Genomic DNA, 26,291 nt, shown 5'->3' with positions numbered 1-26,291 from the left:
ATTCTGGAGCTAAGGGCCGTGTTCTATGCTCTTCAGGTGGCACATCCTCTGTTGAAGGGTCAGGCCATCAGAGTTCAATCCGACAACGCCATGGCTGTGGCGTACATCAACAAACAAGGCGGTACCAAGAGTCGTTCCGCCATGAGGGAGGTAAGCCGTATTCTTCTCTGGGCAGAGGAATATGTGGTAGCGATATTAGCAATTTTCATACCTGAGGTAGAAAATTGGCGTGTGTCTGAGCTAGGGGCGCTTTCTTGTCGTCCGCCTTACCTAATTTTTCATGAAAATAGGGCTGAGGTACGCATGCAGTTATACTTTTGCCTAAGGTAGTGTCTGCGTTTCACGTCAACCAACCGATCGTGGTTCCGGTGTTTAAAGAGGATTCTACGGCTTCCAGATCCCTAGATGTTGTCTGGGCTCTTTGGATTTATGTTGATAGGACGGCATCCCTTCAGAAGTCGGATATGCTGTTTGTTCGATATGATATGGCGCGGCCGGGCTGGCCGGCTTCTAAGGCTACTATTTCTAGATGGATTTGTCTGACAGTCAGACAAGCCTATCTGGCTGTATCAAAGCAACCACCTACTTCAATCACAGCGCATTCTACGCGCTTGGTGGGTCCTCCGTGGGAGTCTGCCCGCGGGGTTTCCCTGACCCAACTTTGTAAAGCGGCCACTTTGTCGGGTCGGCATACTTTTACAAAGTTTTACCGTTTTGACTCTGTTTTGCAGAGTTCTCAGCGCTCTGCCGCCCGGAATGTGAGCTCTGGAACGTTCCCACTGTACTGAGACTCCAGTGTCCCCTAGTGGATGAAGGAGAAAACAGGATTTCGGTACTTACCTTTAAATTCCTTTCTCCAATTCCACAGGGGACACTGGACGCCCACCCGGCGCTGTTCCACCTGCATTTGTTATTGCTCTGCCAGGTTTGGACAGTCAGTTTTTTCTTCAAGGTCTGCTTGATTTGTTTGCATATTTGCTTGTTGTTTATGTATGTTCTAGTGCTCTTCTCCTCCGTTAATCTATTTCCAGCTCTCCTCGGGCACAGTTTATTAAGACTGACCTGTAGGGGGGTATAAAGGGGGAGGAGCTAGCTACTATTCAAATGTATTAAAGTGCCAGCTCCCGGTTATCCCACATCTATACCCCACTGTACTGAGACTCCAGTGTCCCCTGTGGAATCGGAGTAAAGGATTTAACGGTAAGTACCAAAATCCTGTTTTTCCGTATGCCGGACTTTTTGCCTACATCGCGTGTTTTAGCTGCGTAAACGTTTCGCGCGCATCACCGCAATTCGCCGTATTCAATTCCAAAAGACGCGAAAACGCAACCCGGCGAATGCAAAACAGGCGAAAAGTGCTATCAATATTGGGGAAATCAGCCTGACACCCCCTAAATGATGCACTAACTTTGGGGATCAATGTACATGCCCCCGATTAGCCCTAATAAAGGTATTTGGGGTACTAAAGGTGTGTCAATATCTTCTAATTGGCGTCTTTGCAGAAAAGGTGAAGAATAGCATTAAGCAGTTTTTTGGGGGAAAATAAGTAGTCCTGTCAAATTTGGGGTACTTGAAAATGGGTGCAAGCATGTTTTAAAGTCGCTAAAGTAAAGTGTAAAAAAAGGCACCAGTGGCAAGCACCTACAATCAAATAAACACCTCACCCATACTTGCAGACCCCCCAAAAGTCTTTTTTACTACTTTTTAAGTTTGTACCCCCACTTTGCACTTTTCGCCCCCATTTACAACGTGTTTTTTTGGGGGGTGTTCCTCTTTTTTTTTTTTTACGGTTATACTTTCGGGGGCTGTCCCAAGGGTGCAGAGTAGTTTCCCCACCTTTGCACCCCAAAATAGTGATTTTGCACTTATTTTCACCACCTATTCAAAGGCGAATCTTTTCCGCCTATTACATTGCATTGCGTTTTCGCGTATACGAAAAGTGTTTGCAATTGAATACGGAGATAAGTTTCCCCCTGGCGAAAAGTCGCAATCGGCGATACTTTTTCGCAGATACCAACTTTTTTTGCGGCTAATTGAAAACCGACCTTAGAGGGTGATGGGTGATGATAACAGCAGCAGTCAATGACCCAGTCCCCTGGAAGTGCTGACAGAAAGTATCAGAGCTGCTAACTGTGAAAGGTGCCACACTGGAGCCAAGAATAGTGCAGGAGGCAAAACAATAAGGGAGGAGGGCCCTGCTTGTGGGAATTAACAGTCTAGCTTAGAAAACACATGCATTTTTTTTTTATAATTATTTTTTTTGTTTTGTCTTCAGTGTGTTTTGGAACAGAGGGAGTTTGTACCATTTAGCTGTGCAGAAATTTGGGAAGTGGTCTTTGGAGGGAGTGGGGAAGAGAAAAAAAAAATCACCATGTAGGCTTAGCCCTTGCATTTCTAGCTTTGCACTGGAATAAACACATGGTACTGTAGCAGTTTTAATTTTTGTAGCAGTTCTGTAGCAGTTTTAATTTTTGAGATAATACTCTATCAATATTGTATAAGTCTGTAAAAAAAAAATAAAAAAAAAAAAATTTTTTTTATAAAAATGAAAAATAACAAATTGCCCTATAAATGACATGCAGTGATAGTCTGACACACTCAAGCTGTTTTGAGTAATAAAAAATGCAGGAGACATATAATCCCTACAGCCTGTGTAAGAGGCGTCAGGTGATTTTGGATTTAATCTGCCATTAACAATATTTTTTATTGTCCCGCTGGAGTTCCCTGAAAAAGTAGCAGGTGGTGTTATGATACTTTGTAACAATGAATTACCCCGCAGGGATCCAACAGTATCGTTTTATGCTGAGTTTTAAGTGTTAGGGTTAAAAAAAAGAAAGAAAATAATGTTATATACGCATACTATTGTGATACCGTTACATTTATTTATTTGTTTCTGGATTTTATTGTCTCTTTTACAGAGGAGTGAAAAAACACCTAATATGATTTGCTTTGTGGTGGCGTAAATTAAACGTGAAGGCGTCCCTTATTGAACACTATTCACAAGGAATTTAGCCAACATAGGCCCGTATTCAATTTGAGGCGAAAAGCCGGAATCGGCGAAAAAGTTTTGCCGATTACGTCATTTCGACAGGCGGAAAAGTATCGCCGTATTCAATTTGATAGGCGGAAAAGTATCGCCGTATTCAATTTGATAGGCGGAAAAGTTTCGCCTATGTATAGCAGGCGGAAAAAAGTGCAGAATTGAGGTTTTGGGGTGCAACGTTGCGGGAACCTCCGTGCAGCCTGACACCCCCCAAAAGATGCTCTGACATGGGGGTTAGCTATGGTACCCCCCGATTTGTTGTTTTTAAACAGGCTCAATAGCCGCTAAATGGCGTTTTTGTATAAGTGGTGCAGAATAGTATTCAGGAGGTTTTTTTTGCAGAAAATAACTTATCCCAGCAAATTTTAAAGTTGCTAAAGTTAAGTTTAACCAATCGTGAAAAATCCACCTGCCGCAAGCCCCTGCAATGAAAAAAACACCTGGGGCATACTTGGGGACCACCCTAGAGTCTAGTTCGCTAGTTTTTAACTTTGTACCCCAACATTTTGGGGGGTTTTTGCCCCCAAAATGAAAGTGATTTTTTTTGGGTGTTCTTATGTGTTTTTTAATAAAGTGTTTGACGCTGTTTACCTTTGGGGGACTGTCTGAAGGCTGCACGGGAGCTCCCGCAATGTTGCACCCCAAAACCCCAATTCTGCACTTTTTTCCACCTGCTATTCATAGGCGAAACTTTCTGCCTATTACATTGCATTGACTTTCCGCCTAGGCGGAAAGTTTTTCAAATCGATTCCGGCTTTTCGCCTCAAATTAAATACGGGCCCAAATCAACATTCTCAGCACAAACACAGCTCTTGCTTCTATATACGTGAGGACTTTACATGGCTAGCGGTTCGCAAAATAGCCATCACTGGTGTTTGTAAGATGGTTCAGATGGCAAGTGTAAGTGAGGTTAGGTTTAGGGCAGCTTTTTCCATGGTCTGCACCCATGGCTGGCGTAACATGGTGAATGGAACAGGAGTACACCATGCTACAGAGATGTTCTGAGGACGTTGTGGGGTGATTACATAATAAAACGCGTCAAGCTCTTTACTAAACCCCTTGGGATAAACCCCTACTATTCATCCGGACCAGTCTACTTGTGGATTCCATCTTCTAACCTGTATTAAACCTTCAGCCATTGATTGTCCTGCAAGTTTTTCTGGCTACTACGGACTGTATGGACTCTGATCTTCTCACCAAGCTAGTAACATTCACCTCAGTGTTGGGTATTATCCAGAATTACTATCTAGAGATAAAGTGGAGAAGTTGCCTAAAGCAACCAATCAGCTTCTAATCTGGCACAGTCTATGAAATGACAGAAACTGATTAGTTGCTTTGGGCATTTTCTCCACTTTATCAATCTCCAAGGCTTGATACATCTCTCTCATCAGTGGGCCTAATTCAGGTATTTAGGTAAATGTTATATTTACATAAATCACTGATGTTTGCAGATCTGCCCTTGAACAGGAGCTGCACTTCACATGTGCAGACCTGTTTCTACAATGTCTCTTGCTGTGCCCCAAAAACAGCAACATGATTGACTTGCTGCTGGAGCGGTGACGGGCAGCGTCCCAGAAAAACGGGCGTGGTGGCCCCGTTTTCTGGGCATGCTAAATCCAGTGTCCTGGCAACATGATTTTCACTGGACATATTGAGAAACCTGAGGGTTACTCAGATGTCCGATGTTCACACAAGTGGATACGATGCTGCGTCTTCGGACGCGGCCATCGGATCACAGAAGCCTGCAGTAGGCGTCTTTTTACTTCAGACGCCTCCTGCGACTTTTGCGTAGTTTAGCGTGCAGTACAATGACGCAGCGGCTGTGCATCTCTTATTTACACCAGTTTTGTTAGATTGGCGCAGATCACAGCCAAGCTGATACCAAAGTGGTCTGTTCTGTAAACCGGAGGACTTTAAACTCTTGACAGCCAGTTGGTCACACATGGGCATATTGCAGCATGTATGTCGCTGACCGATCTGAACCCTCTAGTGCCCCAAAGGGTCATGTTTTAATGATTTCCATAATCATGCAGAGGCAAATTAATCTTTTTGGCTCTCGCAGACTCCTGACAGTGTAGACCAGCTCCCTGGATCTGCCCACTTACCCAATTGGGGATTGATAACGCAATTTGTTGGGAATCATATCATTGTGACCACCAAGGGTCCATCTACAATGGGTGCATGGTGTGCGGTGCACACAAGCATGTTTGTCCAGGGGAGCCTGCACCCGTATAGACTGAACTTACCTCTCCATAAATAACAGGGTTGCTTAATTCACTTCTTTTTCACTTTATTTAATCTTTAGCAGGTTCTTCAGGTTTTGTGGCGCCATGCTACCCTCTTCAGTTCATGTATAACCCGTGGTTCAAGGCATTATTTGATAATATTATTTGCTGTATGTGTTTTTGCCTTATGATCTATTTGTCTTTTATTTACATCTAATAATTCAATAAATATATTTACATTAAATAACGGAGTTGTGCTCACGTGCGGTAGAGAAATCATCGGGTAAAATGGCGGCTCCGCCACAGTGTCAGTGTCTGTTGAGCTCGTGAGACGGCTGCAGAGGGAGGGGCATATCCATGAGCCCCCACAGAAAAATAAAAACACATTGTCCCCCACAGGAAAAAAAAACACACATTAGCTCCCATAGGAAAACACACACACAAACATTGGTTCCATTAGGAAAAAATAAAAACAGATTGGCCCACACAGGAAAAAAAAGAAAACACATTAATTGCCAGACTGACCTGACCTGTTGGTAGCCGAAGAGAAGAAAGAGAGGAGCTCCTAGAGGGGAATTCAATTAGAGGTGAAAAGCCATATTCGCCTGTTTTTTTGTGAAAAATGTGCCTAAAAAAAATTTTGCCAAATTCAATTTCAGGACAATTTCGCCTAAGTGGAAACAATTCTCCAAAAATGATTCTCCAATCAATAGCTGGTGAAAAGAAATGCAAAATCTTTATTTTGGGGTGCAAACGTGGGGAAACAACTCAGACCCCTTGGGACAGCCCCCCCAAAGGACAAAAATGCAAAAAACAGAACTAAAACCTAAGAACACCCCGAAAAAGACATGTCATTTATGGGGTGTAAATTTAAAAAGTGGGGGGATAAACATTAAAAGTAGCGAAAAAGACTTCTTGGGGGTCCCCAAGGATGGGTCAGGTGTTTTTGGGATTGCAGGTGCTTGCAGCAGGTGGATTTTTCAAATTTTTTAAAAGTTCACTTTAGAGACATAAAAACATGCTAGCACCCATTTTCAAGCACCCCAAATTTGACAGGACTACTTATTTTCACCAAACAATACAGCTTTATGCCATTCTCCACCACTTTTACAAAAACGCTAATAGCAAGCAATTTACACAACTTAAGTACGCAAAATAGTCTTATTAGGGCTATTAGTACACATTTATATTGATTCCCTATGTTAGAGCATCTTTTTCTGGGGTACAGACTGATTTCCCTAATTCTTTCAGTACTTTTCACCTGTTCCGCATTCGCCTATTTCCGTGTTCGCCTGTTTTGCAATTGAATTAGGCAAAAAGCGGGGACGAACACGGAATAAATTCGCCTCTGAAACAGGCGAATGAAGCGAACAGTCGGACAGGCGAAAACTTCGCCTCTAATTGAATATGGCTCCTAGTCTCTCCCTCGCCTCTGTGCCACCCATAGGGACACGGGACCAGTATATGTGAGTGACCCCAACCTTGAGAGCAGCCAGACCGGGTGAGCAGGGTCACTCAGCATGATGTGCACACACACGGCACACCTCCCAACATGACCCTCTCCAGGAGGGACACAATGCTCTGGTCCTGGACTTCCCTGGTAAGAGGTGGGGCTGCAGCGCAGTTCAAAAGTCAAGTAGGGGAGTCACACCAACTGTCATTTCACACACTGCCAAACATCACTGGCTGGGACTCACTGGCAGTTGGTGTGACTCCCCTATTTGAATTTTGGACTGTACTGCAGCCCTGCCTCTGGAGCCTCCACCAATCATAAATTACCAGGGAAGTCCAGGACCAGAGCATTGTGTCCCTCCTGGAGAGGGTCATGTTGGGAGGAATGCACACGGTGACACCGGCCTCTCATAACAACCACTGCCCAGACCTACATCATCCCTCTTCCCTTCCCCCACTAGTGCCAGGATCCTCTCCTGACCCCCCGCTAACAGAGCAGCAGAGAGTGGGCCTGGGCACAGCTGCATGGTAGTACCCACCTCAAATAAATATATATATAGTAGAGGTGGACACTATAGATATTCAGGTGCCAGAATAAATAGATGATATATGTGCAGAAAGGGATGGCACTCTGGAAACGGTTTGAATGCATAAACTACTTGAGTTTACTTGGTGTAAGAAAACAGCAAATTTCCGGTCTACACAGCACCCTCTATCAAGCCATACAAACAATACATCACCTCCAGTGGTGTAATATATGCAGAAAAGGTGCGCCCAAATTATTCTGTTGTGACATCATCATGATATAATCTCAATTGGAATATACAAGGAAAACATTTTTAATATAAGGGGGGTATTTATCAAAGCTCACTGAGAGATCTAAAATTGTGAGAGAGAAAGTATTAACCAATTAGCTCCTAAGTGTCATTTTTCAAACACAGCCTGTAAAATGTAAGTTAGAAGCTGATTGGTTGGTACTTTGGACCTCATTCAGAGTCTCTCGCAAGCGGCCACTCGCTTGCATCCAGCGGCGTATGCACATTTTTCAAAGTGACGCCATGGGAAGCGATCGCTCGCCAAGGCATAAGCACACCCACTTTGGCTGTGCGAGTGATCGCTCTGTGTATGCTGACACCCATTAGCCTATGTTGATATGCCCACTTGCACACGTCATCTCCAGGAAGTGTATTAAAACATTGGTACATCGAGCACCATCTGTAGCGATCGCAGCACTTGTGGTTGCCTTACCTGCTGCAAGCACTGCGAGGACTTCGGTGTAAAAACAAGCATGTGACGTGTACTATGACGCTGCCCGTCAATTATGCACGCCTTAAAAACGGCGTTGAAACACTCAGGCACGCCTGCGTTTGCACCTCCACTCCCCTGTTATTAGTGTCCTGCCCCTGTTACCACCCACAAACGGCCTCTCCTGTCACTCATATCACTGGGCTGTCTTTGCTTGACGAGCGAGTGGGCTGCGCTCGCACAGAGTACTTCGCACACGCGCAGAACAAAGCGTGCGCATGCGTGTTCGCAATCCATCAGGCCGCTTGCGAGCGCACATCACTTGCGAGAGACTGTGAATGAGGTCCTTTATCTCTCTCACAATTTTTTCTCTCCCCAAGCTTTGATAAATACCCCCCTAAAATACAGAACAAGTACCAGAAATAATCCGACAATGGAACACATAAAGATAAGAAACACTGAATAATATCTACAGTAAAATAAATTCACAAAGTGTGTGTGTGTGTGTGTGTGTGAGTATATATATATATATATATATATATATATATATATATATATGGGGTCAATCCAATTAGCCACAAAGGATGCGAGTTGCGGTTGAGTCGGCATTAAAATGCCGGCAACGGCACCTCATCTCGCACCCCTTGCAGCCCGCTCTCAGCCTGAATTAGCCCAATTTTGCTTGCAGCCCTATGGGCTGCTGTATAGTGCAGCTGTTGCCGTGACAACTTGCACCCGCGAGTTCATCGCAGCTAATTGGATTGACCGCAAATCGTGGGAATAACTAGTCAATACAGATGTGTCCTGCTACATCTTTGCCGATTGCGCTACAAAAGTGCGCACGCATCATGCCATGTGATTACCCGCAGCAGCATACGCTACGGTACGCTGTAGCGCACACTGCAGTCGCACCATGCGCATTTGTATCCGCTCGTGGGCGCACGCCTTGCAACCTTGTGCGCAGCAAAGATGTAGCAGGACACATCTGTACTGTCACAAGTACACTGATTGTATCCACTTAAGGTCAATTATAGTCCCGGTATTTACTAGTTATGCTCCAATCACATATTCACTTCTCTTCCCATTGCTATTGTTGCAGAAAGTGTGTTTAGGTTTTATAATACAGTATGAACAAACAAGAGCAAAGTCACTTACAGTACAGAACATTGCAGGTCGTGGTCATGGTTTATAAACATTGCTGCATCAGTCGTCATAATACCCAAGGGTTAGGTGCCATGTAGGGATACAGTCAGTATCCCTGCGGCTACGATGCCGGTGCTGATAATACCGGCACCAAAATCCTGATGCCTCTCACAATACCGACGCTGGCATCCCGCTACATAGAGGGGTGGAGGTTTAGGGTTAGGCACTAGGGGAAGGGTTAGGGTTAGGCTCTAAAGGGGGAGGGTTAGGTTTAGGGTGCTGGGAGGGGGAGGTTAGGTTCAGGCACTAGGGGAAGGGTTAGAGTTAGGCACTAAAGGGGGGGTTAGGTTCAGGCACTAGGGGGGGAGGTTAGGGTTAGGCACCAAAGAGTTGGGGTTGGGGTTAGGGTAGGGAGAGGGGGAGGGTTAGCATATTGAACAGCAAGTGTCGGTATGCTAGCCCTGTCGGGATGCCAGTGTCTGGATTCTGACAGCTGGGATCCCGACTGCCAGCATCCTATACCCTATAGATTGTAAGCTTGCGAGCAGGGCCCTCTTACCCTTATGTATGTCTTTTATGTATGTATGTATGTATGTCTATTACAACCCAGTATAATGTTAATGTTGATTCAAATTGTAAAGCGCAATGGAATTTGCTGCGCTATATAAGAAACTGTTAATAAATAAATAAATAATATACCAAACCCGCCTTGTAGGCCGTGGGGAGGAGATGTTGGTATAAGTAAGGTAAGGCAAAGCACGAGGGAGACGGGTCCTGCTTGTGAGAGCTTACAGTCTGCAGGGGAGGGGCAGACACAGGGGTAACAACGTGGGTAGAGGCAGCGAGCAAGGAACATGGGGCAGTGGGTTAGGATGAGAGCTGGGTGGCTTTGATAAAGTTGTGTGTTTTGTTTAAACTTATTGCTGGGTATTGTGTGGCCCTTTTGGAAGTTTGTGTGGCCCCTGTAATATAACAGGTGGCCCATCACTGGTCTATAGGGACTGATATTAAAGGTTTATAAATAAAAAATATATATAAAAAGTCTTTGCACAACAAATGGCAGTATAATACTATATGTAGCTAGTCACATCTCCTGGATCGGCCGTGTTAATGCCATCAAAATGAACCTATTGCCAAGGTTGTTATATCTATTTCAGACTCTGCCCATCCGGATACCTCCTTATGTTTTTAAGCATCTACAACACATAACTTCCCAATTTATTTGGTCCAATAAACGACCTCGGGTGGGGCTCGGGGTGATGCAGAGGCACGCTTCTGATGGCAGCCTTGGGGTCCCTAATTTTAAATTATACTATTTTGCCCCCTATTAGCACAATGTGTATTGTGGAATGGACCCAAGTCTGAGAGGGTGTGGGTCATGATAGAAACTAATGAACTTAAACTGCATTTTATTTCTTCATTGTTGTGGCTTTCCAAAACGGCCCGCCCTCGGGCTGCCCTGCATCATCCTGTGATTTCCCATTCTTTAGATATTTGGGATACGGCTAACTGCCAACACAATATTGCCCCCCATCCTAGTCCCCTGATTCCGCTGTTTGACAATCCACTTTTCCGTCCGGGCTGTCTTTCCTCCGCCTTGGTGCATTGGAAGAACGGTGGAATTAGATTACTAAATGATATTACGCAGACCTCGCTCTTCCCCACGTTTTCGGATATACAGGCCAACCTTTCCATCCCTCATACCTTCTTTTTCCAATACCTGCAAATACGACACTTTCACTCCACATTGGTGTCTCAACTTTCCCACATGTCTCTCACCACGTTGGAGGGCCTGGCCCTTCGTGTGGCATCCCCTAAAGGACTCATCTCCACGTTATACAATTTGCTCCTGTCCCCATCATCGGACATTAGAGACTCTCATGAAAGGGCCTGGGAAGCTGACTTGGGGGAAACCTTAGACAATGATGACTGGACTGATATGTATTCTAACTTGGTCAAAAGCTCAATATGTGTTCGCATAAAAAAAAATGCGTACAAGTTATTTTTTAGATGGTATTATGTTCCTACTCGTCTTAACAAAATGTACCCTGGGACTTCCTCATTGTGGTGGCGATGCTGCATAACAGACGGGACATTCCTACATATTTGGTGGAGCTGTTCGAAATTAGTTCCCCTTTGGAAGGAATTGTGTACATTGGCCAATTCTGTCTTGAGTATTCAGGTCCCTTTTAGCCCTAAATATTTTCTACTCCCTATAGCCATCCCTGGGGCATCTCCCCACCAAAATAAATTATTTACTCAGATGGTATTGGCAGCCAGATGCGTTATTGCATCAGCATGGAAGAAGTCTGAAACGCCTAGTTTGGGTCTGATTATAGCCAAAATATGGCATGTCCTCTCCATGGAATACGTCACTAGCATACTGAAGGGCTCCTCCACCAATTTCATTAAGGTCTGGGAACCCTGGACCTCTTATTTTCAGGTCCCCCCAGCATTTCTGTGAACACTTTTTGATATGTTATTTTGTTATCTTATCCCAGTTTCGGATTTATTGTGCTAACTTGCTGCGTCCAGTCCAGTCGGATCTATCCCCTTCCCTCTTCCCCAACCTCCTTCTATTCTTCTCTTCCGTTGTTTTTTTTTTTTTTTTTTTCTTTCTTTCTTTTCTGTTTCCTCCTCTTCTCTCTTTTTTCAATATTGAAAAAAAATTAGATGAGACTGTTTTATTGCACATCTGTTTATTATTGATGTACTGTGCATTTACTCATCTTTGTAATATGGTGTGTCTATATGTTTAGACCTCTGTGTAGGTCGCTTTCGTATTGTCTCTCATCTCACTAATAAATTATGTTTTAAAAAAAAAATATATATATTATATGTAGCTATTAAAGCACTTTTGTATGTGTCAATAGCTAAATCATACATTACACGGGAAAGGGTTAAGGGTTATACATTTCGGACATTGAATACAACGTGAACCATCGTATAGCCTATTTGTGTCTTTTATCATGTTAAAGCTGCATCCGATACATTAACATAAATAGGACACTGTGAATGGTGACCGTGAGATCCCCTTACTGCCATGGTGGTATAATTGTATTCCCTGTAATCCTGGTCACCTCTTGGGAGACTAATCTGCCCTACATCTACCACTGAGTGCCGATCCGTGTATAATGCATGGAAATCTCAGTCATCATTTGTGTTTCTCATTTATTTTATATATAGTGACAATAAGTTACACCCTTTTCTTCATTCATATTACTGTCCTTGGCGTCAACCATAATTTGATGATCCTGTTTTTTTTTTTCTTCTTTTAGCCGACAAGTCCTAAATTTGGGAAAGCAGATTCCTATGAAAAATTGGAAAAATTAGGCGAGGGATCCTATGCAACAGTTTATAAGGGCAAAAGCAAGTAAGTATTTTTCTTGATAAAAAGTTTTCTATACTCAAATTAAACAAAGAAAAGCCTGTAATGGTGTCTGTAGGTAAAATATTCTTCTCCATTAAACCTTTGTCTCCAATATACAGTACAGTATTTGCTTCAGAAAACTAAACTTAACATATCCTATATATTTCAAAATGGATGTGCAATATTTAAAAAAACTGAATCGCAGCATCGTTGCCCCGCCCCCTTCACAGTGCTGTTTATCTTGACATTGTGAAGAAGGGACGGCCCACAATGATGCAATTGCGGGGTCACGCCACTGCCCCGCCCCCAGTGCTGCATCATTGCCACGCCCCCTTCTACCAGCCACATCCTCCCACCGTAGAAGCCTGGCTAGCCCCCTCCCAGAAGGTGGGAGCTCAATTTCAGTAAGTATGCTTTACTTTGCTCTTAGGGGTCAGATAAATTAGCCACGAGTGGGGCACGATGCCATTACAATGACATGGAAACATCACCAATTGTCCCTATCTCTCCCCAGACTAACAGATTTTTGCACTAAGCCCTTTGGGGCTGCAAGCAAAAGTCAGTTAGTCCGGAGGTAGAGAGAGAGGGTATTTAGTGACACCAGCGCTGTAAGCTGACTCATGGCTATTTGAATTGACCCCTTCATGTTTTACGTTGTATTGGGAAAATACAAATACTTTGACATTTTCCTGTTTTATAGTTTATTGATTCATGTGTTTTATTTTATTTGATTTTCTGTTAATATTTCAGAATCTCCACTATTGAAAATATAGCTGGTTATAGTGACATACATTACTTTATACTGTTTGTATGTAAATAACATTTTAGATCTATCTGAAAAGTTGATTCTCTGTATATTGCAGTCAATGAATAGTAAGGAAAAAGTCACTATTTCAGCATTTATCAAAGTTTGACGTGACGTGTTTATTCTGTGGGTGCACAATGATACACGGTGCAGGCATAATTTATTATTTTTTGTATCGTTTTTAATTCTTATAACTAGTTCAGCAGAAAGTCAGCAAAATGTCCAGAAATAAATGAAATAAGCGTCTGAAGATTATGGAAGCTGCTGTAATATTGTATTCACTTTTCAATGTAGATACTGGAACCTATTTTAAGATAAACACAATGCACTTGGTGTGACTATTGGATAATAACCTACAATATGCAGATGTGTCCTTATATACTTAGTTTCAAAATGCCACATGCTTGGCGTAAGTGAGCCGCACCTGAGCAGTGGGCCTGATTCAGAGCTGAACGCTCTGACCAGAGCGCTCGCTCTGAATCAGGGCCCTCCTACCTTTTTTTGGAGCGTCCTCATGGACGCTCGCATAGCTGTGGGTTACCACCCACAGCTATAGCGAGCGTCCATGATGATGGTCGCGATGGTCTTGACCATCGCAACCATCGGGCTTGCGACGGAGACCCTGTGGTAGGGTCTCGCTGCCGCAAGCCCTGGAGTGATTTTGGCTCTATCAGAGCCAAAATCACTCCAATTGACATCACTAGTGATGTCAGTGGGGCCGGCTTGAGACGGTACGCCTCCGTCTGGCAGGCACGCCCCCGGCACGCCCACCAAAGGGGACGTGCTGTCAGTCAACATCGACAGCACGCCCCCTTTGATGTGAGACCCGGAGCGTTGGTGAGCCCGTCGCTCGCCAGGTCTCGCGCATGCGCACGACGGAGCTCCCTCCGTCGTGCGCATGCGCAGTGGGGATCATCGACCCGCTTGCGAGCGTGTCTGAATGACCCCCAGTGTCTTTTTTCTTTTTGCTCCAATGTGCGTTTTAGTTGCAACACGATGCAACAAACCCTCTTCACGAGACTGCACGTGATCAATGTGATCTGCAGCAGTTTTATATCTGGAAGTCTGAATCTGTACAATGGAACTTGGCGAGAAAAAAAAGCTGCGCCTGCTGCATCGTAGCTCTATGTACACAGATTCAGACTCAGTCGCACACAGATATACAAGTGTTGCACATCGAATTAATCCGCGCAGTCTCAGGAAGCGGTTTTGTCGCATCCGATTGCGCCTTATATGCACATTCGAGCGAAACAGAAATGAGAACTGGAGCATGGAGAAGGGCTGTGTGACGAGACTACAACAATAGTGCATAAGGACAGATCTGTATGAAACATAAGCAACATTTTTATTCTGTATTCTATTTAAAAGCACTTTTATATAATCATGGTGCTTCTCTAGAATGTGTTGTAATGAATAATCAACCTCTTATAATATTTATTATTATTATTATTATTATTTATTTTCAAAAAATCTGCAAAGGAAGCTGACAATGCAATTTTGATAGTTCCCACGCGTTTCAGAGATTGATCCCTTTATCTGGACTACATGTATAGTTCCTGAGCACATTTTCAAGAAACCACAGTGTTTTATATCTGGGGTAACAGGAACCCATCTAATGTATTTCCATCTTAAATGTAAACCGTATTATTGTTACATAATAACAAAGTAGCACTTGCTGAAGCCTCAGAAGTTAGATGATATTTTATTTATACAGAAATAAAAAAAAATCTTCACCTCAATGATTAAAAACAAATAAAAAATAAAATAGCGAGTACAAATAATGAAACAAAATCATACAACAGTTTTCAAAAGAGAATAAAATTCATATCCTTATTATAGCTAAGATAAATATTCCAAAAATAAATGTAATAATGTGTGCCTCCTACTGTATAATGATGGCAGAAGTAAAAACGGAATAATTCACTCAGCGTATTATTAAAATCAATTGATGGCATCATTAAGCCCATCTGGCACTAAAGTGACTAATTTATAAATCTAAGACATTCCCTGATTAATTAAACAATTAATTGTATCATGTGTTTTGGAGGGAAGTATAAACCATTTAGGGGTGATGTTCAAGTGTCTGGGGTCTTCGATTTGGAACCTATTGAACAACCGTAATTGATGTGCTAAGTACTGCAAAGCACATAGCGTGTGATCTGGACAGTGAAAAACATCTTGTGTGTGTGATGCTCTGACCATGCAAACATCCATGTGTGTCACACATGATATCATTGCTACAGTACGTTATTTAACTGTGCTGCAGCAACGAGCAACCCTAGGTCAGTAGTCTCCTGTGATGATGCCCTGGTTTGCAGGTCAGACATTCCACAACAAAGTACCTTTAAGAAGGTTATGACAGTTGTTCCTGTAATATTACTTCAATATATCTGTTATGTATGGTAGTAAAAGGTACCCAAAGACTTATTTATGTAGTGTTTGTGTCATTTGACTTTTTGGTAGTTTAGCGATCTCTGTGCGACAACATTCTAATTCTTTAATCGTGCTGTCAGCCATTTTGAATCTCAGTGACTTTATGTAATGAGCTCATATACATTATATTTTGTACAGAAAGTCTGATCTCAGCTTGTAGCAAAATGCGTGTAACTGGGCAGCAAAGGGGCATTCATATTTAGCATAAGTTTGCCGTGGGCGTGTAGACGCTAGAGGTAAGCGAGTGCGAAGATCTGGCGGTTTCAGACGTACCTTTTGCACCAAGTAAAGGGCTGGTGGCCGCTGTACTCACGAGCAGATGTATGGAGGCGGCCCAGCCGCATGGATACGTCCGTCTCTGAATACAAGTGGTGAATCGCAGCTACAGTATTTCCAAGCACGCTATGTGGCCGCAGATCTGGCCGAGACTGTCCCAGTCCCTTTATTCCACTTTATTGAAATTTAGAAATTGGAATATTTTCCACCAGTGATTTTGATAGCGCTTGTTGGTCACTTGTGAGCTTGTGTGTGCGATCATGTTCCTCATAATGAAATATTGTCAATATAAAAGGTATTTTTCAGGGATAACTTAAACCCATTTAAAATGTCCTTAAATAAAAATTTCCGAACAGAGAGTAGAAACATTGGACCTCATTCAGAGGCGGTAGTTAGTTGCAAGTGGTCGCACTGAATCAGGGCGGCCGCTTACATCCTGAACGACCGCGTCCTTGTTGATCGCTAAGCTGTGGGTTAACACCCAAAGCTCTAGCGACCGACATGGGTGATGGTCGCGATGGTAAAGGCCATCGAGGCTTACGACCAGACCCTAAGGTTGGGTATGGACACTCGTAAGCCCCAGGGAGCTTCCTGCTCTGATCGAGCAGGAAGCTCCCCACTGACATCAGCAATGATGTCAGTGGGGCCGCCCCCACACGGCAAGCGTTCCAGCGGGAACGCCTCCGTTTGGGCAGGCACGCCCCCTGCCCGCCTCCCAATTGGGGCGAGCTGTCACTCACCATCGACAGCTCGCCCGTCTGCTGCGAGACCCCTATCGACGGAGAGTCCGTCGCTAGCTGGGTCTCGCGCATGCGCACGACGGAGACGGCTCCGTTGCGCGCATGCCCAGTGGTTGTGAGCGCTCAGCGCTTGCGACCGACTCTGAATGACCCCCATTGTGTGGACACAAGAAACATGATTACACTTTGATTGGCTTGAAAAGGATCTTGAAGATGAAATGAAACAAACATAAGGCCTCTGCAATGCTGGCATTTATTTACTTTAAAAAAAAAAAATCATACAAATGTAAGTGTGTGTTGAAGCCTTGCATATTTACTAGTGCATGTACTGCATACTACAGTGCACCCCCGCATTTTGTGCATGCTTGGTTTCTTACCAGTCATCTTCATGGTGCAAGAGGTTTGTCTGGAAACAGGGATGCTTATGCATTGCATTCAACCTGCTGGTCCTCACTCAACTTTTCCGACGTGAGAACGTCTCTTGGCAGCCCAAACATGCCTTGTTCAGTTGTAAGTGCAGTGCTGATGTGAGTTAAATTAGAATAATTCTCATAGCTTGTTCTTGCATGAACTAGGGATGGCCATCGGTGGTGTGTCCATCGGGATGGTTAATTGATGGGTCCATTGGTGATTATCATCTATGGCACAAAAACCATCTATGGTGAATCAATGGTTTGCACCCATCAGTGGCCACCACTGCTGTGGGCACAGCGGGCTGCAGATCAATCAAAAAATAGTGGTGGGGATTAGTAGATGCTGGGGGGCGGGGACTAAGCCCGGTCCTGTCAAAAAAATGTAAATAAATAACCATCGTCCACTCGTCCATCGATGGAGGATAACCATTGGCTCTTTGCGATCGATAGCAAAACCATTGACCGTTAACCATTGATTGTTAACTATCGATGGTTGATGGCCTACTGCGGAGTCTTTGACCGAAAGTGCAGTTTGTGGGTGGGGACGGGGGTGGTCGGCCGAACGCAGGCGTTCTAGTGCGTTTGCACGCCGTTGCAGGGACGTGCATAAATTATGCACTGCGATGCCATACGCAGTCTGAGGTCTCGTAGCTTGCGTGGAACTTAGCAATTTCTGAGGAAGGTCAGAGCTTGTGCAAGTGTGCTTGAGGCTGCGATGGTACTCCATTGCACCAATGGTTTCTCAGTCTTGATAAACAGTACGTATGTGTGCTGAGTATAGTGGGCATCCTTGTGCAGCGACGGCATAGCGATCGCAATGAATTAGCATACTATCGCCGTTGAACTGCGTGCGTAATCGCAATTGCATACTCAGTTGCGTATGGTCCATTGTCCCAGGGCTTGTGCAGTGTGAATAAAGCAAGATACATTATGTAAGCAGCCGTAACATTCATTCTGGATTAGTTCCAATAGGTTTCATTGTCTGACTCTGACCCACAGACTTTGGATGTTCTAGTTACAAATGCATGTAAGTGAACACCAGTGGGTGCGAGGCTTCATCTTCATGTAACATTTTGAATAAAGATTTATCCTATGAAAGGCAAAGCTCACAGCGGAGCAGTATTCCTGCTGCCTCAATCTCCAATCCAATTAAAAATGCCTATTCGCTGTACTCGCAGTGGAGGGGTGCGAATTGACTTGTGAAAATAAGAATAAAAGACCAGCACTCGCCAAAATTTAACAAACAAAAGAAATATATAGATAAAAATAAGTAAATTAAAAAGAGCATACAAGGTAGATATGTTTCAAGAATTTATTTAATATATATTTGAAAATAAAAAAAGGTCTGACAGATATATAGGATCTAATAACTGTTTTATCTGAAACAATATGTGTAATTGTATATTGGGAATTTGGTGGTCAGAAGAAGATATAATTATTTAGTTTTGTCTTTATATTTCTTTTGTTTGCTACATTTTGGCAAGCGCTGGTCTTTTATTCTTATTTTCACAACTCTTATGTAGGTGGGGTACCCTACTCTATTCCGGCAGCCACAATTTTAGTGCAAGGTGATACTAGGAGAGTGCTGTCTCTATTTTTAATTTTCTCAGTGCCATTTGACTGCCAAATGCAATGTGAGAGAAGTGCATGAAAAAGTGGGGAGACCATCCTTGAACCCCCAAAATTAATAATTTCGTTAGCAGGACCGTATAGAAGGCTGTTTGTGGGCATTGTGGAAGGTACCATAGGTTTTTAAATGGTGTCAAATGGCTGATTTGGGCTTTTTTAAAAAAATATAAAAAAAATGTAAAAAAGCTAAATTTTTTGTGTAATCTCAAATGAATTAAATGAAAAAAAAAAATAAAAAAAATAAAAAAAAAAAGGAAAAGGTGATTTTGGGGTACTTTGAGGGCACCTTGAGAAATTGTTAAAAAAAATAGACAATTATTTACTTTCTATAAGTATTGAATATTTGCCCTGATTAAGTCGAATACATATTCAATCTACTGTATTTATACTATACTACAATTTATCATGAAGTTGATTGTCATCATATTATGGAACAGTGAACGTCTGTCCAGTTGAACATTAATGTTCTTCTTGGCCTACTTGTCAACATACTGTCACTTTACTTATTATCACCGGGTACCTTCCTTATTTCTGAACCTGGTGCCACCACTTACTCCCTACTACAAGACTTCCAACGTGCCGCTACCCTCCTACACGGGCCGGACTGGGACTAAAAATAGGCCCTGGCAGTTAAAGCACACAGGCCCACCTCACGTCCGCATCTGGCTCTTGGCATAGACTCCTCCCCTTACTATTCATGACCCCTCCTACATGCTCTTACAAATATAATTAATATTAGAACAACATTTAAGTATACATCATTCTCTGTATTTAAATACACACAACAGAGCTCATCCTGCAGGGGATTCAAACATGTGCCATAGTAAGACATTTGGTATTTTGTTGGTTCTGTTAGGTTAAGTTGGCACTTCATTGGTATAGGTCACACACAAAGAAAAGGGAAGGCATTTTCCCAATTGACCAGGCCCTAGGTTAGCAGAGGATTAGATAGTGTTCACTGTAGGATTTTTTTAGGGCAGGGGGTGCTGAACACAGAGGAGGACACATCTGTTCACCAAAGCAGAGCTGTTATTACACATTTTGGTACCCTGTGTACATAAAGAGCATTGGTGCTGCCATCCACAACTGAAGCAGGTGTGGTCTCGCTGGGAAGGGGCGTGACCACACAACAGTACCTCCAATTCAAATTACACAGCACAGTAGTGTCCCTTATTCACTTTATGCCACACAGAGCCCGTTCACGTAATGCCGCACAGAGCCCATTCACGTTATGCCACATAGTAGTACTCCTTATAAACATTATGCCACACAGTAGTACTCCTTATAAACAGTATGCCACACACAGCAATGCCCCTTAAAACATATTATTCCACACCGTAATGCCCCTTTAAACATTATGCCACACAGTAATGCCCCTTAAAACACATTATGCCACGCACAGTAATGACGCATAAAACAAATTCAGGGCCTCGCTGTGTATGATAAATGGTGCTTCAGCCAATCAGCTCTCAACTGTCATTTTTCAAACAGATGACAGTTGGGAGCTGATTGGCTGGAGCACCGTTATAATACGTAACACATTTTATCACTCAGTTTAAGTGATAAAACTTGCTGATGAATGAGGCCCTAAGTGTGTCTGTGTCTCCTCTCCCACCAGCTGCTTATCTCCCCCCTGTCCCTCTAGCAGCAGCTCCATGCCCCTGCGTCCCCCTCCTGTCCCTCTAGCAGCAGCTTATCTCCCCTCCCCTGTACCTCTAGCAGCAGCTCCATGCCCCTGCGTCACCCTCCTGTCCCTCTAGCAGCAGCTTATCTCCCCTCCCCTGTACCTCTAGCAGCAGCTCCATGCCCCTGCGTCACCCTCCTGTCCCTCTAACAGCAGCTTATCTCCCCTCCCCCATCCCTCTAGCAGCAGCTTATGTCTCTCCCCCCCCTCCCCCTGTTCCTCTAGCAGCAACCTACTCCCCCCCCCATATTCCCACAGGTGGTGGTGAGCAGCTACGTCTTCGTGCCTGCCCTGGCACCTGCTCCTCAGTCAATTGACTCAGTCAGCCGCGACGCCATGACGCCGGGATGCAAGCCGCACCCAAAGTGAGTGACATCGGCCCTTCTGGCATTTGCAGATGGGCAGTCCGGCCCTGCTCCTGTAGAATACCCTGTTGCAAATCTTTCGACTGCAGCCAGTTCTATGCATTGCACAGTACATGCTCCTGAGTGGAGTGTGTGCAGCCTTCAAATCTTCAACCCATCACTTTATTAGAGCCCGACCTGCTCCCTCCTATACCACCCGCAGTGGCACGCCCTCACTGTAATCCGTAATAACTCTGCCCTGCCATTTACCAAATGGAGTCTTCCTGCAAGCAGGTCCCTCCTACACCTTTTGTTTTCATGTCTTCAATTCTTTTTTTCTACCTTTTTATGTTTTGTTTTACACAACTGAGGGAGTTCCTGGCTCTTGCTTAAACAGTGCTTGAACGGAACAGGGATCCTTCTTTGTGCTACACTTACCTTCTGCTCCACGGGTGATTACACATGACTACCTTCCCAATGGAAAAAATTAGAGTTGCATCCAAGATGGCCGGCTTCAAGATGGCTGCCATACTGGTGACAATCTCTCTTAAATAGTCTTTCCCCTTTTGCCAGATACAGGGTTCTTCTCCCTATGATAAATATAAAACTTATGGTGAAATATCTCAGAGAGGACTTGCAGAATTGCCTCCTGGCAATATTATTGTGATACATTCCGTTGTACTACAATGTTTGTGCAGCTGCGACAATAGGTCGGAAATCGCAATTCTTTTGAAATCATTAATTCATCTCGGCCTTAATGTATATCACACATGTAAGAACGGTCCTGGTAACTCCAGAGCCCAATCATGGACCGTTTAGAGGTGACTTTGGGCCTCATTCAGAGGTATTTACTCCGATTGAGCGATTGTTTGCCATTGCGCATGTGTGTAAGACGCACTGCGCACATGTAGCGATTGTTTTGAAACTACTCTCGCACAGAGGATTCAGTTGCAGGTGGTCAGCGTTTGGGGGAGGTAACGGATTGTGGCTAGGCAAAGGAAGCGTGTCTGACTGTTTAAACGGCGTTTTATGAATTAGCTACTGCTATCTCCTTCGCAACATGAGAGCTCTCTGTGTGTTAGGAGAGATGCTGTGTTTGAGGCTGGTCAGCATAAGCTGCATGGCTGCCAGGTCTGCGTTGATGTTACCGATGTTTAGAATTGTGCGTGATGTGGGAGAGAGATGAGAAGGCAGGGTTGGGCGTCCCTATGCTTGGGTAAGCATTTGGAAACATTAGCATATTTTCGCGGATGCGTCCGTGTGGTATCTCAGCTGCGATTGCATTAGCATGTATCTCTGAATCGGTGTCGTGTGAGTGTCTTCTATTTGGCACATAGAACTGCCATAGACTTTTCTGCTGAAGTTGCACTAAATGCTACTGATATAAAAAAAATATTATTGCAGATCGTCTGTTTGAAAAGTTATTTAAGGATACTATGTGGTGGCCGTCTGTGGCTAATAACTGAATCATAATAGGATTGTGAGTCTGTAAATCTCCATCCTGAATATTTCATGAGAACTCAGGAAGCCAAAGATTTGTTTTAGGAAATATCGCTTTCTCTACAAGAAGGGTTTTCATTTTAGCAGTTTAATGCAGACCTTTAATATCTATGTACACGCATCAGAGGTAGCCGTTCTGAAACAAAGCAGCCTATATATTCACTCATATCCCGTTTACACCAGAACTAAAACCCGGATTATTGCAGGGTTAACCCAGGTAGCTCCTTGGAGTAAAAGGGGACAGGGTTGGATTCCCGGGTCGAGTGACACGGCAATCCAACCCAGGTAACTTGCAGGGTTTAACACGGGAATGACCCGTGAAACCCTGCAGTGTAAACGGCGTGATCCGGGTCACGATGACCTGGAGCGCGCCGCATGCTTGTATAGGTAATGATCACTGCTTACACCTTGTATAGGTAATGATCACTGCTTACACCTTGTATAGGTATAGATCACTGATTACACCTTGTATAGCCTATGATCACTGCTCACACCTTGTATAGGTAATGATTACTGCTTACACCTTGTATAGATAATGATCACTGCTTACACCTTGTATAGGTAATAATCACTGCTTGCACCTTGTATAGGTATAGATCACTGATTACACCTTGTATAGCCTATGATCACTGCTCACACCTTGTATAGGTAATGATTACTGCTTACACCTTGTATAGATAATGATCACTGCTTACACCTTGTATAGGTAATAATCACTGCTTACACCTTGTATAGGCAATGATCACTGTTAAACCTTGTATAGGTAATGGTCACCGCTTACACCTAGTATAGGCAATGATCACTGCTTACACATTGTATAGGTAATGGTCACTGCTTACATCTTGTATAGGCAATGATCACTGTTAAACCTTGTATAGGTAATGATCACTGCTTACACCTTGTATAGGTAATGGTCACTGCTTACACCTTGTATAGGTAATAATCACTGCTTACACCTTGTATAGGCAATGATCACTGTTAAACCTTGTATAGGTAATGGTCACTGCTTACACCTAGTATAGGCAATGATCACTGCTCACACCTTGTATAGGTAATGGTCACTGCTTACATCTTGTATAGGCAATGATCACTGTTAAACCTTGTATAGGTAATGATTACTGCTTACACCTTGTATAGGTAATGATCACTGCTTACACCTTGTATAGCTAATGATCACTGATTACACCTTGTATAGCCTATGATCACTGCTCACACCTTGTATAGGTAATGATCACTGCTTACACCTTGTATAGGTAATGATCACTGATTACACCTTGTATAGGTAATGGTCACTGCTTACACCTAGTATAGGCATGATCACTGCTTACACCTTGTATAGGTAATGGTCACTGCTTCCACCTTGTATAGGCAATGATCACTGTTAAACCTTGTATAGGTAATGATCACTGCTTACGCCTTGTATAGGTAATGATCACTGATTACACCTTGTATAGCCTATGATCACTGCTCACAGCTTGTATAGGTAATGATCACTGCTTACACCTTGTATAGGTAATGATCACTGATTACACCTTGTATAGGTAATGATCACTGATTACACCTTGTATAGGTAATGATCACTGATTACACCTTGTATAGGGAATAATCACTGCTTACACCTTGTATAGGTAATGCTCACTGATTACACCTTGTATAGCCTATGATCACTGCTCACAGCTTGTATAGGTAATGATCACTGCTTACACCTTGTATAGGTAATGATCACTGATTACACCTTGTATAGGTAATGATCACTGATTACACCTTGTATAGGGAATAATCACTGCTTACACCTTGTATAGGTAATAATCACTGCTTACACCTTGTATAGGTAATGATCACTGCTCACACCTTGTATAGGTGATGATCACTGATTACATCTTGTAGAGCCTATGATCACTGCTCACACCTTGTATAGGTAATGATCACTGCTTACACCTTGTATAGGCAATGATCACTGCTTACACCTTGTATAGGTAATGATCACTGCTTACACCTTGTATAGGTAATGATCACTGATTACACCTGGTATAGGTAATGATCACTGCTTACACCTTGTATAGGTAATGATCACTGTTAAACCTTGTATAGGTAATGATTACTGCTTACACCTTGTATAGGTAATGATCACTGCTTACACCTTGTATAGGTAATGATCACTGCTTACACCTTGTATAGCTAATGATCACTGATTACACCTTGTATAGCCTATGATCACTGCTCACACCTTGTATAGGTAATGATCACTGCTTACACCTTGTATAGGTAATGATCACTGATTACACCTTGTATAGGTAATGGTCACTGCTTACACCTAGTATAGGCATGATCACTGCTTACACCTTGTATAGGTAATGGTCACTGCTTCCACCTTGTATAGGCAATAATCACTGCTTACACCTTGTATAGGTAATAATCACTGCTTACGCCTTGTATAGGTAATGATCACTGCTTACACCTTGTATAGGTAATGATCACTGCTCACACCTTGTATAGGTGATGATCACTGATTACATCTTGTAGAGCCTATGATCACTGCTCACACCTTGTATAGGTAATGATCACTGCTTACACCTTGTATAGGCAATGATCACTGCTTACACCTTGTATAGGTAATGATCACTGCTTATACCTTGTATAGGTAATGATCACTGATTACACCTGGTATAGGTAATGATCACTGCTTACACCTTGTATAGGTAATGATCGCTGCTTACACCTTGTATAGGTGATGTCAGATCACTGCTTACACTTACACTTTGTATAGGTAATGGATACACTTTGTGAGCCAGACAAATTAGCACCTTTCCATAAAAAAAATATATAGCAGCCAGCACTAGTGCAGATAGTCTTGGCTGCTAGCGGCAGAATCAGAGGGATGAAATGCCTGCCGTTACACTGACTTTCCCTAATGCACATAATTTGCGTTAAGCTCTACATGAACCCCATAAAGATATAATTTTATGAAGATCATTTTGATATTTATATTCATAGCTGATATATACATAGGGGATGCGGTTAAGATCCCGACAACCGGGATACCATCTGCCGGAATCCCGGTATCAGAATCCCAATCGCCGAGACAACACCGGCGCCAAAATCCCAATGTGACTCGGGATGCCGATGCCGGGATCCTGGCACACGGCATCCCGATTGTAAGGACACCGGGGAAAGGTAAGTATCAGCCGCGGGGGGGAGAGTTAGGTTTAGGCAGCCGGGTGGACTTAAGGTTAGGTTGCGGGAGGGGGGAGGTTAGGGTTAGGCTTCGGACGGGGAAGGGGGGGGGGTGGGGAGTTAGGTTCAGGCACCTCCGGGGGGAGGGTGAGGGTTAGGCACTAAGGGGGGTGGGTTAGGGTTAGGCACTTAGCGGGAGGGTTAAGGTGCGGGGTAGGGAGGGTTAGTATAAGGGTGCAGGAAAAGAGGGTTATGGTTAGGGGGTAAATAGAACAGGGGAACATTACTTACCATTCCCCTGTCAGGATATGAACTATCAGGATGCCGCTGTCAGTGTAATCACAGCCGACATCCCGTCCATCTGTATTTCATTCCGATTCCATACATAGCACTAACTGCAGTCCACTCATTGACTGTAATAGTTCCACGTACCATAAAGCTTGTCAGCCCTGCATTGTGTAATAACACTGTCTCCTCATCTCTTTCAGAGTGAATGGAAAGCTGGTGGCATTGAAGGTGATCAGATTACAAGAAGAAGAGGGAACTCCATTTACTGCCATTAGGGAAGGTATGTACATGTCTGGTAGACTTCAGAGTGTACGATAGCACCAGCATTACCTGGAGCACTGTACAAAGGCCAGCAAATATGATATGTATATAATGTACACCGGCATCCAAAAGTTTGGAATCACTGCGATAGTTCTTGTGTTTTTTTTTTTATTTAAAGGAATAGACTTTTTTTTTTTTTTTGTCAAGCTACCGTATACCGTAATTAACCTGAATTTATAGTCAATGCATTGACAATGGCAAAGGTC

The 26,291-nt window shown here is 43.5% G+C and overlaps 1 protein-coding gene across 4 annotated transcripts in view; it reads left to right on the top strand.

Annotated features, from left to right (window-relative positions):
- CDK14 (cyclin dependent kinase 14) overlaps positions 1-26,291 on the top strand; it is a 691,508-nt gene that overhangs the window by 159,887 nt on the left and 505,330 nt on the right. For all 4 annotated transcript variants that reach the window (XM_088459604.1, XM_088459603.1, XM_088459605.1 and 1 more), the window contains 2 exons: positions 12,387-12,481; positions 25,965-26,044. In XM_088459604.1, the coding sequence (XP_088315730.1) occupies positions 12,387-12,481; positions 25,965-26,044 (175 nt within the window). The remainder of the gene's footprint in view (positions 1-12,386; positions 12,482-25,964; positions 26,045-26,291) is intronic.

Source organism: Taudactylus pleione, unplaced genomic scaffold (assembly GCF_031769625.1).
Source record: "Taudactylus pleione unplaced genomic scaffold, aTauple2 ptg000916l, whole genome shotgun sequence".
In the NCBI taxonomy this organism is placed as follows: Eukaryota; Metazoa; Chordata; class Amphibia; order Anura; family Myobatrachidae; genus Taudactylus; species Taudactylus pleione.
Note: the sequence above shows the minus strand (reverse complement) of the source record. Positions and strands in the feature narration are given on the sequence as shown.